At 37.0% G+C, this 12630-nt stretch overlaps 1 protein-coding gene across 3 annotated transcripts; it reads left to right on the top strand.

The window, feature by feature from the left end:
- The first annotated feature begins 44 nt into the window (after positions 1–44).
- On the top strand, positions 45–12581 carry snx8a (sorting nexin 8a). 3 transcript variants are annotated; one of them, XM_081610146.1, is made up of 14 exons: positions 45–175; positions 2050–2116; positions 2766–2893; positions 3172–3292; positions 4401–4591; positions 4747–4867; positions 6167–6303; positions 6432–6512; positions 6620–6780; positions 6911–7040; positions 7106–7174; positions 8703–8852; positions 10615–10764; positions 11177–12581. In XM_081610146.1, the coding sequence occupies exons 2-14, from the start codon at positions 2080–2082 to the stop codon at positions 11255–11257; spliced, it is 1557 nt and encodes a 518-aa protein (XP_081466272.1). In that variant the 5' UTR covers positions 45–175; positions 2050–2079; the 3' UTR covers positions 11258–12581. The 3 variants fall into 3 exon arrangements, with proteins under 3 accessions (XP_081466272.1, XP_081466271.1, XP_008414125.2); XM_081610145.1 differs by lacking the exon at positions 45–175 and adding an exon at positions 1743–1952; XM_008415903.3 differs by lacking the exon at positions 45–175 and having other exon boundaries at positions 1743–2116.
- Positions 12582–12630: the final 49 nt, after the last annotated feature.

Here is a 12630-nt window from a genome sequence, read left to right as displayed (position 1 = left end):
CCATCCAGCTAGGAATTGAGCGCAGGAGGCTGGAGCCAACGCTGCGACTGTTCACGACAGTCCCCCAGCTGGCAGTTCAACCCAGCCCCGGCCAGAACTCAGCAAAACCACATCATTGTCGGTGTGAAAAGGGAACTTGCAGCGACATCTACTGGCGAGCTGGCATTCAAGCAACGTGAGGTTCATGGAGTGTCGGGAATGTCATTACTGCTTGAAATTTCAGGAAATTTTGATCGCGCTTTAAGCGCGATCAGTGGTTGCTATAGCGACGTAGGTAGACTGCAAATAGACTGTCATTTTTTCTTTAATTATAGAAGGAGAGAAAAATATCAACGTTTAATCAATTTAAAATACATACATTTTTATAAATGCAACATTTCAGTTGGCCATTTCCTTCAAACATAACATTGACAGTCAACCTCTTTTGACTTGAATGGTAATTTATGAATTTTATATGGAGGCATAATTTTACTCCTTACAGACATGGAAAACCAATGACATCATGTCTAAATCACTGTTTCATCATTCATGGAAATACAAAAAAAAATTACCTTAGTTGAGCAATTGTTGAACAAAACTGATATGCTCCTGGAATACTCCAAATTTCTCCAGAAATTCTAATTACATGCCTAAAGAACATATTGTTGTTGATGCCATTGAAATCTGACAAATACGATCAGTTTTTACACTACAAGGGTCTCCTGAAGACAAACACCTGTATGACTTTTCCATTCAGTCATTTTTCCCAGCATTGCATAAAATTGACTTTCAGAACTACAAATTAACACCCCTAGTGTTTATTTCACCAGGAAATGCTAGTTAAATGAAGTGTTAAATTGGTTTCTGACATCCATTTTTCATCTGTGCAATGTTGTCGAAACTAAAAGCACACTGAAAGCACACTAAAAGCACACAGAGTGAGGCAGGCAAACTCCATGCATTGGTTTCTTTAAACATTATTATTATTATTATTATTATTATTATTATTATTATTATTATTATTATTATTATTTATTTATTTATTTATTTATTTATTTTTATCAGGAAACTCAATGAAAATCAATAAACCTTTTTCTAATGTAATTTGCAGCAAGAGATTTCATGAGAATTAAAAGGAGACATCCTATTGTTGCAATTTTTATTCGCTTCATTTGTTCTCTGTTAAATCCAGAATATAATCAATTATCAACACATTGTTTTATATGTTCACAACAGAGCCCTTCACTCTTCATACAGCAGGTTTACTGACTGTTACTAAAGTTTCTAAATCTTTCAGCATTAAAACTTTACTTTTTAATAAAACGGACATAGTTAGTTTAACTAGCAATCTCTGTGGCAGTGCAACAAACTGGACACTTGATCACTTTATGTCTTTCTCCTACTATTCAAAATGGCATTAAATACATTTTTATAAGTTTTTTTTCTTTTTTACTGTTTTTTCCTCACTGAGTCTATACCAAAAAAAAAGGTTAGACATCAGAAAGCTTTATTCGTGATAAAATATTCAGATGAATAAACTTGATGTTCGCATTCAGAGTACTGACCAACACTAATTAATTAAACTCTTAATTAATCTTGGTAAAGTTCACATAAAGGGATGATTTGCAATGAACTCTGTCTTAAAAGCTGTCACATCTTAAGAAAAAATAAATATCTACGAGGTGTACGTGAATGCAACATTTGTTATGCAGGCATTTTTTTTTTTTTTTTGGAGATTGAGGAACAGAGATTAAATCAAATAAACATGCGCTGGTGAGACCAGGAAATAAGAAGTTATATGTAAAACCACTCATGTTTTTTTTTAATTTTTTTATTGTAGAATATAGACTACATAAAGCAAATAGGTAATGTTTAACGAAACTGAGACATAAACTCGCACATTCACGCCCCCACAACCTTTAAAAATCCCCTCAGTGGTGTAGCTGCAGTGGCATCGGCAGCTTCCAGAGCGTGTAGGTGGCAACTGGCTTCACTTCATCAGGACTTGGACTTCAACCAGGAATCACTACAACTTTAAGACGCAAATTACTTGTTTTTCCTTCTCTGCAGGAAATCACATGGAGGTGCTCTTGTGCTCACATGACACCCCGAGCTATGGCAGGAGAGATCAATGAAGGTAACGTGTGAAAACATGTTTTCTACTCTCTCTTGAATCAGTGATTTCCATGTGACTTTTATGTGACTTTTCTCGGTGTATCTGCGAAACTCGCGCGTCAAAACGCGAGGATCTTACAACACGCTGAGATCGCGATTTGAACTCACCTCATGAGAAGTTATCAGTGATCGATCGGAAACAAGTTGTTCCATCTCAAAAGCTCTCATTCATGTCCTCAATTATCCCCCACCGCCCCCCAAACTACTGTTGCTCCTTTCTTGAGCCGTGACCAGAAAGATCAGGACAAGTCGTTGTTTTTTTCCCCCCCTTCTTCCTGAAATCCTGTCAGGTGTGTCTTGAAAAAATTGATTTAAAATGTCACATCAGTCATTCTTCTTTTTTAATCTCTTTAAATATTTGCAAATTATTAATTCTCTCAATTTGAGTCCATCCTCGTCATTTTTAAAATGGAGCAAATAAAAGTTGCCTTCGCAGAAAAGAAAACACAAAGTCACATGATGTGATGATGTGTTACTATCCCTTTCAAAATGAAAGTTTGTCTTTCATTGATGTCATTTATGCAAAGTCCTCCTGGGTGTTGTGCAGTTAATGGAATATTTCTAATTTTTGAGGAGCATGTGATGCTATGTAGGTGTTGTTCCCCTTTTAGGTTCAGTTCCTGCCTATTACAGAGAAGTGTATGAGGCCATCCGCTGCAGGACAGATGAGAGAGTGCAGGCTGAAGTTTTTAAGCGCCTCCTGGAAAGGACCGGTCTCTCCAAGGCGGCTCTCAGCCAGGTGAGGAGTTCCTCAAGATGCTGAGAGGCCAGAAGGCTTAAGTACCTTTTGTTGGAAATTAAAGATGAAATATTTAGTAGGGATGTAGCTGGATGAATTCCCTGAAGGCGCCATTCACCTTTTTCTGACCTTTCGTAGCATATCATTCGCTTTTTGTCTTGTGAGAGCTTTGTGCACACAGGAATTCAAACCACAGTTAAAGTTGGATCTCAGACTGAAAAATGTTGACCTTCTCTTTTATATTGTCTCTGTCCACCATTTATTTTATTTTTTTTCAGATTGCTGAGCATATTGACTGTACAGATGGATTCCTTACTAAGCTCACCCTCTATAAAGCGCTGGCTTTAATTGCTCTAGCCCAGCAAGGGAAAAAGCCAAGTCCCAAACTATTCATACATGGTAAGAGACTGTGTTGCAGTGACAGCAGAAAAGTAAAGGGTTTTTGCTTAATGAGTAGCTTGGTGTCCAAAGATGGCCTCAGAAATGCATCATCTGTTCACGTGCAAGGTGCAAATGTCACTCTTTTATTAGCTCTCCTGGAAGTTTTTCTCGACACTTTTACCAGAAGCATAAATTCAGCAGCAACTTTACTGCGGTTAGCAAGTGATGTGTGTTTGGGAATATTTTTAGAAAAGCCCTTTTGATGCACATTTATTTCTTCTTATACGGATAAAACCGCAACATGTGCTGGGAGTCTATGGTTACAGTGGCTTGCAAAAAGTAATTATATCTCTTTAACTTTTGTACTTTACAACCTGGATCTTTGATGTACTTTATATGAGTGAACAACAAGACATGCTTATTGAAAAGTGGATGAAAATGTCTTGCACAGGAATGTTTGCACAGTCTTCTTTACAAATAGCCCAGGCTAGGGGGAGAGTATCTGCAAACATACATTTTCAAGTATTGTTGAATATATTTTCAATGGATTTAAAGGCCTTCACAGAACAGCTTTATTTAGACAATGCACAGATGTACTCGATGTACAAATCCAGTGTCTTCTGAAAGTAAATGCTTTTGCATGACAGACTAAATATAAAGACGTTAAAGGTTATAAATATATATATTTTTGCAGCTTGCTGTATTTTTAAGTGTTGTTTTCTCTCCCTCTCTGTGGGATGATGATAGAGGGATATTTTATGGTTTTCCTAAAGGTAACTATTATGCAGACTTGACTTGGATCCATCTGCAGGCTTTAGTGTTGAATCCAGTTTTGTTATTTCAGGTGTGGGCAGTATGGCAACTTGCTTCATGCCACTTCCTGTTCTGCACCAGAACTCTCTTTGAGTTTGCCTCAGTAAATTAAATTTTATACACAGCTGTCTTGGAATGTCCTGGAAGGAATCATTAAAGGTCGCATGGATTACTGTCAAGAACACTTTTATAGAGAGAAACTGAGGGGGGAAAAAAAAAAGGCATTCTGAACTGTTTTGAAATTCCAGTCACTCCTAAAGTATTGATTCAATCACAGAGAACAAATGTTAGCTCTGAAATGTGTGATTTACAGAGTTGCCAAAACCCCAACTCGGCGAGCCGAGGGAACTGAGCGCTCTGAGGATGCAGCCGGCTCAGGACGACATGCTCACCATTTCGCAGACATTTGAACAGCTTCTCACCAAAGACACAATCCAGGTGGAGCTGATTCCGGAGAAGAAGGGCCTGTTCCTCAAGCATGTGGAGTATCAGGTCACCAGCCAGGCAAGGAAATTCAAATCTGCAACATGTTACAGTGTCGTGTTGAAAATACTCCATTTTTTTTATCAAGTAGTTTGCACAAATCCACATCAGAACAGACAAAATCAATTGTGCTCATACCTATTTTGTAATTCAGTTTCATCGTTTTTACTTTTTAGCGTTATAAAATGTCAGTATACAGGCGGTACAGTGATTTTGACGTCTTCCACGAAGTTTTGCTGCAGAAGTTTGCCTACAGAGTGGTTCCGGCACTGCCGCCCAAAAGGATGCTGAAGGGAGGTGGGTTTCTGTGCAGACTGCACTGTTAGGTCTCTATTTGTTTTGTTTATTTACCAGATTTGTGTTCTGCATCAACATTTCAAAGTTTTGATTTGTTTTGAGATAATTTAGGTTGAAATTCCAGCTTTTAAAAATCTTTTTTTTTTTTTTTTTATATAGACAAAGAATTGTAAGGATTTTTTTTTGTCATTTGGTTCTTCAAAGCTTTTGCGTAACAGAGACATAAACCAGTGATGCATAAATTTAGCTTCTTTCACTTCCTGAAGACTTGAAGCTTTAGTGATAATTATGTGAGTTATTCAAAAAGGATTCATGGTGTTTAGCCATGGTTTTACAAAAAATAGTCTTTGAATGTGTCATTCTGATAACTTCATCTCTGCTCCTCTTTTGATTCTGACACATGGAGCTTTTGTTGTTCAGATTTGTGAAACTTGTTGAATATTTCTTTTCATTTAAACAGAAATATTTTCTGACAAGTTTTAAATTATTTGCCCATTTAAAATGGACAAATCGGTAAAAATTTGATGCGGTTGTGCTGTGCACTTATTTAAGGTCGTTTGTGTTACCTTATGTCCCATCAGTCTGTCTGTATGGAGAGCATTTCATATCCAACAGGAGGAAGGGAAGGGATTAGTAACAGATTAATCCAAATGTATACTTCTCTTATCACTTATTCTCCCTGCCCCCTCATTTTCATGTGCACAACAAGTACTCCTAAAACTCTGATAAGAGGCATCATTTCTCAGTTAAGCACTATGATGTTGTTTTGATGATTTAACTACAATGGGTTTAATAATCTCTTGAGATTAATTCTTAAGCGAGTGTTTGGATCTATGCTAGTTCTAGCTGTGATGTTGCTTTAGAAGACAGCTTCTGTAATTTCCCTCAGTGTTGATATGACTCACTGTATGCCCCCTGATTACTGCCCCAGCTGCTTCTCCGGGGATTTTTCGATGGTTCTTATCTACACTAAACCATTTTTATCTCTTTTTTTTTAAAGACTTAAAAGGTCAGGGATAATGATATCTCTAGCAACTCTTCTTTGTGTGTGGCCATGACAAAGAAGAACTGTAGGACTGAGTTTTGGTCTAAGATTTTTGGTCTTAACTGACCATTTTCTAGCCAACACTACGTATATGTTCTGAAATCTAAGAATCTGCAGGGGGAATATTTTGCATTTAGATCAGCCTTGTGGGATTATGAGCACTTGACGCTCGAGTTTAACTGTTCTAGTTATGTTGCCTTTGCACACTTCTAAAGTAAACCTCCAGATATTTGTTTTTTTTCTTTTATTCACAGTCCTAACTTCTATGTCCGAGCGCGAGTTCATTGAAGGGAGAAGACGAGCTCTGAGCAGATTTATTAACCTGGTGGCTCGTCACCCCCTCTTCTCTGAGGATGAGCTGGTCAAGACCTTTCTCACCTACAGTGGCTCTGTATGTTTCCAAGCATTTTCTTGCACAATAAGCACTATCTTCACGACGCATGGGAGCAAAGCACATCCTGTTTGATTCACACTTTGTCCTTTTCCACTCACCCACTCGTCACCCTGCTCCGCAAACAGGATGTCCAGACAAAGCTGCGTGACACTTGCAAGAAAACGGGTGACGAGTTTATGACCAACAGGATTGCAACCCAAGCTAAGGTTCGTCATGGATATGGTGACTTCAGGCGCACTTTTTTCTACTGCTCTTACTTTCATTTACAACCTGTAAACATAATGGAGGTGATTCTGTCGGACCTGTTTTGCAGGAGTATCTCCCAGCAGACATTCAGGCTCAGTTCTCAATGAGCAAAGAGCTGATTAAAAATATCCACAACAGCTTCCAGAGGCTGCGGGACAGAGCTGAAAAAATGGCCGAGCGCTCAATGGAGAATTCAACTGATCTGGTCCAGTTTGGTCGAGAGCTTAGGTATTTTTTGTTATGAAGGATATACAGTTAATCATCCTCTAGGATTTATGGCTTTTGCAGAAGGATTCAATCCGGAGTAGCCCGGATCCTGCAATATTTTATTCTTTTCTTATATTAATGTTTTCGCCAGTGCTTTGGGCTCAGATGCGACGACTCTTCCTTCCCTGGCCTCCTCCCAAAGCAGCTGGGGAACCCTGCGTCAGTCTTTGAAAAGCCTGTCGGAGGAGTTTGCAGTTTTATCCGACAAAGCCGCTCAGCAGGTACAACCTTGAGTGCATGCCAAACTAAAACTATTTGATAATTGTTGTTCTGTTCATGTCTCCAGGGCAGACGGGAACAGGACGACGTTGTGGAAAAACTGAACTTCTTCCTAGATTTGCTGCAGTCATACAGAGTGAGCAAGCTTGACTTTCGTTTCTTTTGTACTGACAGGAATGTGGTATGTCTAGACGGCGAAAAATTCTTTTAATCCAGGATAATGCAGATGTAAGTAAGGGCATTCAGGAGTTGGTTACCATAATGCCACGAGGGAATGATATCAGCAACGATGCTAATAAAGAAATCATTGGTGTATCGGTCTTTAGAAAATGGGCTTAAGACCATTTCCCCTCCAGAACTAAACTGTTCTACAGGAACAAACATTTGCATGTTGAAAGCATCGCAGACAATTACCACTGAAGTAACTATTTGGACATGCAGGAAGCCTCTCAACAGTTAAATCTCATTTAGCTCCTTGAACTTCTTTGAACACTTGAACTTCAACTTCCTGTAAAATGAGACGTGTCCTTATCTTTATTTTTGTAGCAGACTCATGGAGGTAAAAACCGACTGGTATTTGAGCCAAGTTACTCCACTGCATGGTTTTTCCACTGTGGATATGATGGTCTTTTTGTAATACACTCAATATTTTTATTTTTATTTTTTTTTGTGCAAAGCATTTTGGAATTGCAGCTCAAAAATATATATTTCTGTCTTACCAAACTTTTAACACATTATTTCTTAAGGTTTAGAAGACGCTAGCAAAGCTAGGATATTTTCTGTAGAAGAAGTTTTATGTCTTGAAATACAACTTAGTTCAGAAATATGGCGAACACAGAGGATTGTCACAACCAGAACTTGTTAGAAATGCCTCCAGTTTTTGCCATTGCTGTTGCCTTAATATCTAGCTTCTGTCTAGTCTTTTTTTAATTTATTTAATTAATTAATTTTGGAGAGTTTCTGGAATATCTCAGTTGTTTAATTTTCTCACATTTATGTCCAATTGTTTTTATATATTTCTGCAGAAGGATTTGTGTGCCTCTCCTGACTGACACATTTGTCAACCTCGAATCATCTTTTCCTCCCTCTGTAAATTGTGACTTTTACTAAAAGATGCAAATGTCAAAAATCCCAGAACGATAACTTCATCTCAAGTTCAGCTATACTTAGATACAGGTGTTAATTCAAGAGGACCGATTGCTGAAGTTGAGTCGTAATTTTTAAGTGTTTGTTCAAAGGTGCACACAGTTACGCAACATGGTTATTTTTATTTTATTACTCAACTCCCATACATGTTTGTCAGTTGCATTGTGCAAGCTAAATGTCATGATAAAGGTGAAAAAAGTTTGAAAATTATTCCCCGTTATCTCCTCCTAAAATCTTTAACAGCCCCTCAGTATGTTTATTATTATTATTTATTTTATTTTTTTAAGTTTCTCCTTTTAAGAACAGAACTTTTATTTCCGGGAATGCTTTTCAACTAGATGGATTTATAAAATTGCAGCTCTTGTTTGTCAAAGTACTTTAAGTTATCCATACTTTTGTCCCAATGCTTCTCCTGTCACTCATCTGTTACATAATGTCGTGGTGAAGTGCATCACCCCGCCACTTTCAGTCAATCAGTAAGAACTGCTGCCTGTTTTTCTTTCTTTTTTCCCCTCTAGGATCTCTGTGAGCGTCATGAAAAGGGCGTGCTTCACGAGCACCAAAAAGCGCTGCACAAGTACAGCATGATGAAAAGGCAGATGATGAGTGCCACTGTTCAGTCCAAAGAGCAGGCTTCTGTGGAGCAGCTGGAGTCGCGAATCGTTCAGGTGATTGTCCTTTCAGTTTCATTTTGTTTGCCTAATTATAAAACTTTCTTTGCAAAAGCTTTATCTGAGTCGTGACATAAGCTATTAGAATGGCAGTGGAAGCACTGTCATGGTGGAAGGTGACCTTGTCATACATTTAATGGTGCTGTTGGGAAGCAAAGCCAGGATTCAGAGCTGGGGCAGGCTGCTGTGATGTGGACTTCAGGCCTTTTAACTCCTAACACCTTTTTTCATGCACAAAAACACTCTCACTCAAACTGGATAATCCTCAAAAAGTATAGAGTCTTCTCTTTAAACCCTTTGAGCACATTTAATTTAATGTGGTAAATCACAGACTCATTTGCAGACTAAAAACAAATTTTCAGACACTGGTACAAAGCTGAGTTCATGTTAAGAAGGTAATTAATTTTATTTTATTCTTTCATTTTCTTGGTGTTTTTTTATCTTCTGAATGCAGCCAGTGTGCTTTGTCTGTGTTTGCCATTTAAACACATTTTTCAGTTCATTTCCTTAAACAAATTGCACTTTAGGGGAAACAAGCATGTGCAATTTGGACATATAAAACTGTTCCCTATATTTTGACATTTCTTCACTTATCAAATGCTTTAGCATTTTATTTTGTTAATTTATTTCAGTGTTGATAGAAGTGCTTTCTTTTTTTTTTTTTTAAGGTTTGAGGCTCATGGCCTCAACATTTCTTATGTTTCTTAGAAACATTACATCTTGGCCAACAGATGTTAGATTGTATGGTTTTCTATCAAAAACTATGATACCATGGTTATTAAAGCAGGTATTTATACTTTTGACTGTGTGGAGTGGAGAGGTGCAATGTTCTACTCAAAAATGAACTCAGTCTCTAAAGCTTGTCTGCAGAAGGAAACATGCTTTAAAATGTCCTGGTAGATTGTCTCTGATACATCTGTGTGTGGTGACTCCTAAGTCCAAATCCTGTGAAATGTCCCAAACTCTTGACTGGGTTTTACTCCAGAATCCTATCCAGGCACAGCTGCTATAATCCCTGTTACTACCAGTTTTTTCCTTCCACTCAACTTTTCATTAACAGAGCACTCTGTAAATGGCCAGCTTCTTTACTAATTAACTTTGCACTGTATCTTTTTTTTGTCGAAGATTGCCTGCTGAACAACTGTCAAGTCAGCTGACTTGGTGATTTCTGCAGGCCATAACATTCCTACATTTTAAATCCTGTTTTGTTGGACTCCTGGTGGGTCCATTTTTGCATGTAATTGCCCCCCAAAAAAATTTGTCTTGAAGAAATATGTTAAAAAGAGAGAACATTTCAGTATTTTTAGAAGTACCAATCCTATCGTACTGCCAAAATGACATTGAACATCGAGAATATCCTTTCCTAGCAACTGGTGTGTAATGGAAAAACTTTAGGGAAAGGTAAGGCTATTTACACAGCACCAATATTACAATAGGGGATTCAAAGTGCTTTACAGGAAATGAAAAGGCAAAATGAAAGATAAAACACATTTAAGTCTTTAATTCTAAACAAGGCAAGAAGTTGCAAAGAGTAATATATTCAGTCAAATAAAAGTAAAAAAAGGAAAACATTTCACAAGCAAAGTAAAAGTCCAGACACTGTGCATTCCAAGATTAATCGTCTGGGGAACGCATCTTATGAAAGAACTTTATTTTTTTAACAAAAAGATAATAGCTTCCTCTTGTTTTTATTTTTATGTTTTCATCATAATTTGACATTAATAATCACTTTTCTATTTTGGCATAATTCTTTTAATAGCAAGAAAGTGCCATCCAGACCATGGAGCTCCGCAACTATTTCTCCCTGTTCTGCCTTCATCAAGAGACGCAGCTTATCTTCACCTACCTTCCAATCACCGCCAACATTCTTGGGGCTTTCGTTAACTCCCAGGTCCAAGGACACAGAGAGGTAAAGGCTGTATGGAAATGGGTTTTCCTCCAGCTCGCCTTGATGTCGACTCAGCACCTCTTCAGTGGGAAAGTCCAATATAGTTTTAGATTGGCTCCTAAAGTCTGACAAAAGAGCTAATACTGAAGGATGTGTGACTGGATTAGAGCTGCAGTATATTTCCCATAAAAAAGTGCATATCACATACAGCATGTCCACCTTTTCTGTTTTAAAAAAAAAGGTGTATCCTTTCTCATTTATATATATATATATATATATATATATATATATATATATAAGTCCGGTGGAATTTTTGAATTAGGTTTTTTTTGGACCTGAAGTGTTTTAGCATTTGGTTATGGAACTGTATACCAAAAATATTCATTTTACATAAAGACAAACTTGTTTTCTTTTTTTCTGTTTTGCTGATCAGATGGGTGATGTGTGGAATGAACTCCAACCTAAGCTCGGGTGTCTCTTTGGCAGTAATAACGGACTGAAGCCTCCAATCTGAAAAAGCATTGCAAAGCAGAAGATAAACACTCCTACAGACGAAGAACGCCAACTGGAAAATGAAAAGCTCTGTGAGCTTAATGCCTGAAAATGTTTTAGGCACAGCTGTTCCCATTTCCATTCAGTAAGATGCTGTGATTAACCCCATGTAAATTTGTGTTCTGTGATGTTTTCAGAATCAGCTTTTACAGATGTAAGCACAGCAAAAAGGTGTTATTATAAAAGGGATCTAAAATGGTTAACACTCACTCATTCTGACACAAAATGATCTGTTTACATCTTTTCAGAAGTTGGACACTAAGATGCTGACACTGAGATTTCAGTCTTTCTGGATGTTTTTTTTTTTTTAGATCTATCAACTGCATTCATTTTTAAGATGAAAATTGGATACTAATTGCTGTACAAATGCAATGTTTATATTCTCAACAATTCTGGTTTTTTTTGTGTTTGTTTGGACATGAAAAAATGTGACTAGAAACAACATATTTTAAATAACTTCTTCAGGTAAATAAAGGACACTCAAAATAAACCAAAGGATACTTTGTAAATCCTTAAACGAAAATTGGTCATTATGTATCTGCAAACGGCAAACGTTGCAGGCACTCTAAAAGAGGTTTTGCAAGTAAAGTTTGCCAATTTTCTTTGAAAATTCATTTCAACATATTGAAACAGGAAACCAGGCTTATTCTAATTCATTCACAACACGCTTTTAATTTTTGACTACTGTAACGGGTCTTTAATCCTTTAACTTTAGGTTGTCACTGTATTTGATTCGATTTTGAACTCAGTTTTCTTTTGCAGATCCTGTATTATAAGATTATATGCATCAAAATATTTTCTATTTTCAACAAACAAATTGAAAGGAGAATTGACGATCACGATTAATGAATCTGGGTGTAACAATGAGATTCATGCACTAGAAATGCCTGTTAATCACACCAATAATAATAGGATGGACAAGTATGAAACCCTAGTGGATGTAGGTTTAAAGTTATCTTACTTTTTCAAACATGTTTCTGTCGACTGGATGTAATGTTAACATTCTGGAGTGACTGAGTTAAATATGTAGATGGACCTCAAAATGACCTCCTTTCCATTCAAAAACAAACACATGGCTGAATGTAAATTATTTTAAACCTACATTTGCCAGGACTGTGACTATATACACACATTTGTTTTAAGGACCAAGTTTAACAGCCAACAATATTAAATTCAGTACAAAACTCAAACAAAACTCTATATTTTGTATTAAAAGAAAAATATATATTGTACTGAATACATATTGCTGAATTTTGTTAGTTCAGAAATAAACTTGCTTTCAACAAGCTGCTGCTGCTGTTGCTTTGGTTAATTTGCTGATATTTCTCAAGAAAA

The sequence above is a fragment of the Poecilia reticulata genome, chromosome 8, assembly GCF_904066995.2.
Source record: "Poecilia reticulata chromosome 8, P_reticulata-male-v2, whole genome shotgun sequence".
NCBI lineage: Eukaryota > Metazoa > Chordata > Actinopteri > Cyprinodontiformes > Poeciliidae > Poecilia > Poecilia reticulata.
This window is presented reverse-complemented; position numbering and strand designations above follow the sequence as displayed.

Coding starts and splice junctions, on each gene's coding strand:
- snx8a (XM_081610146.1), top strand. CDS start 2,080: ATGACACCCCGAGCTATGGCAGGAGAGATCAATGAAG. Junction 6,304..6,431: donor TTCTCACCTACAGTGGCTCT/GTATGTTTCCAA, acceptor CTCCGCAAACAG/GATGTCCAGACAAAGCTGCG. Junction 6,513..6,619: donor GGATTGCAACCCAAGCTAAG/GTTCGTCATGGA, acceptor CCTGTTTTGCAG/GAGTATCTCCCAGCAGACAT.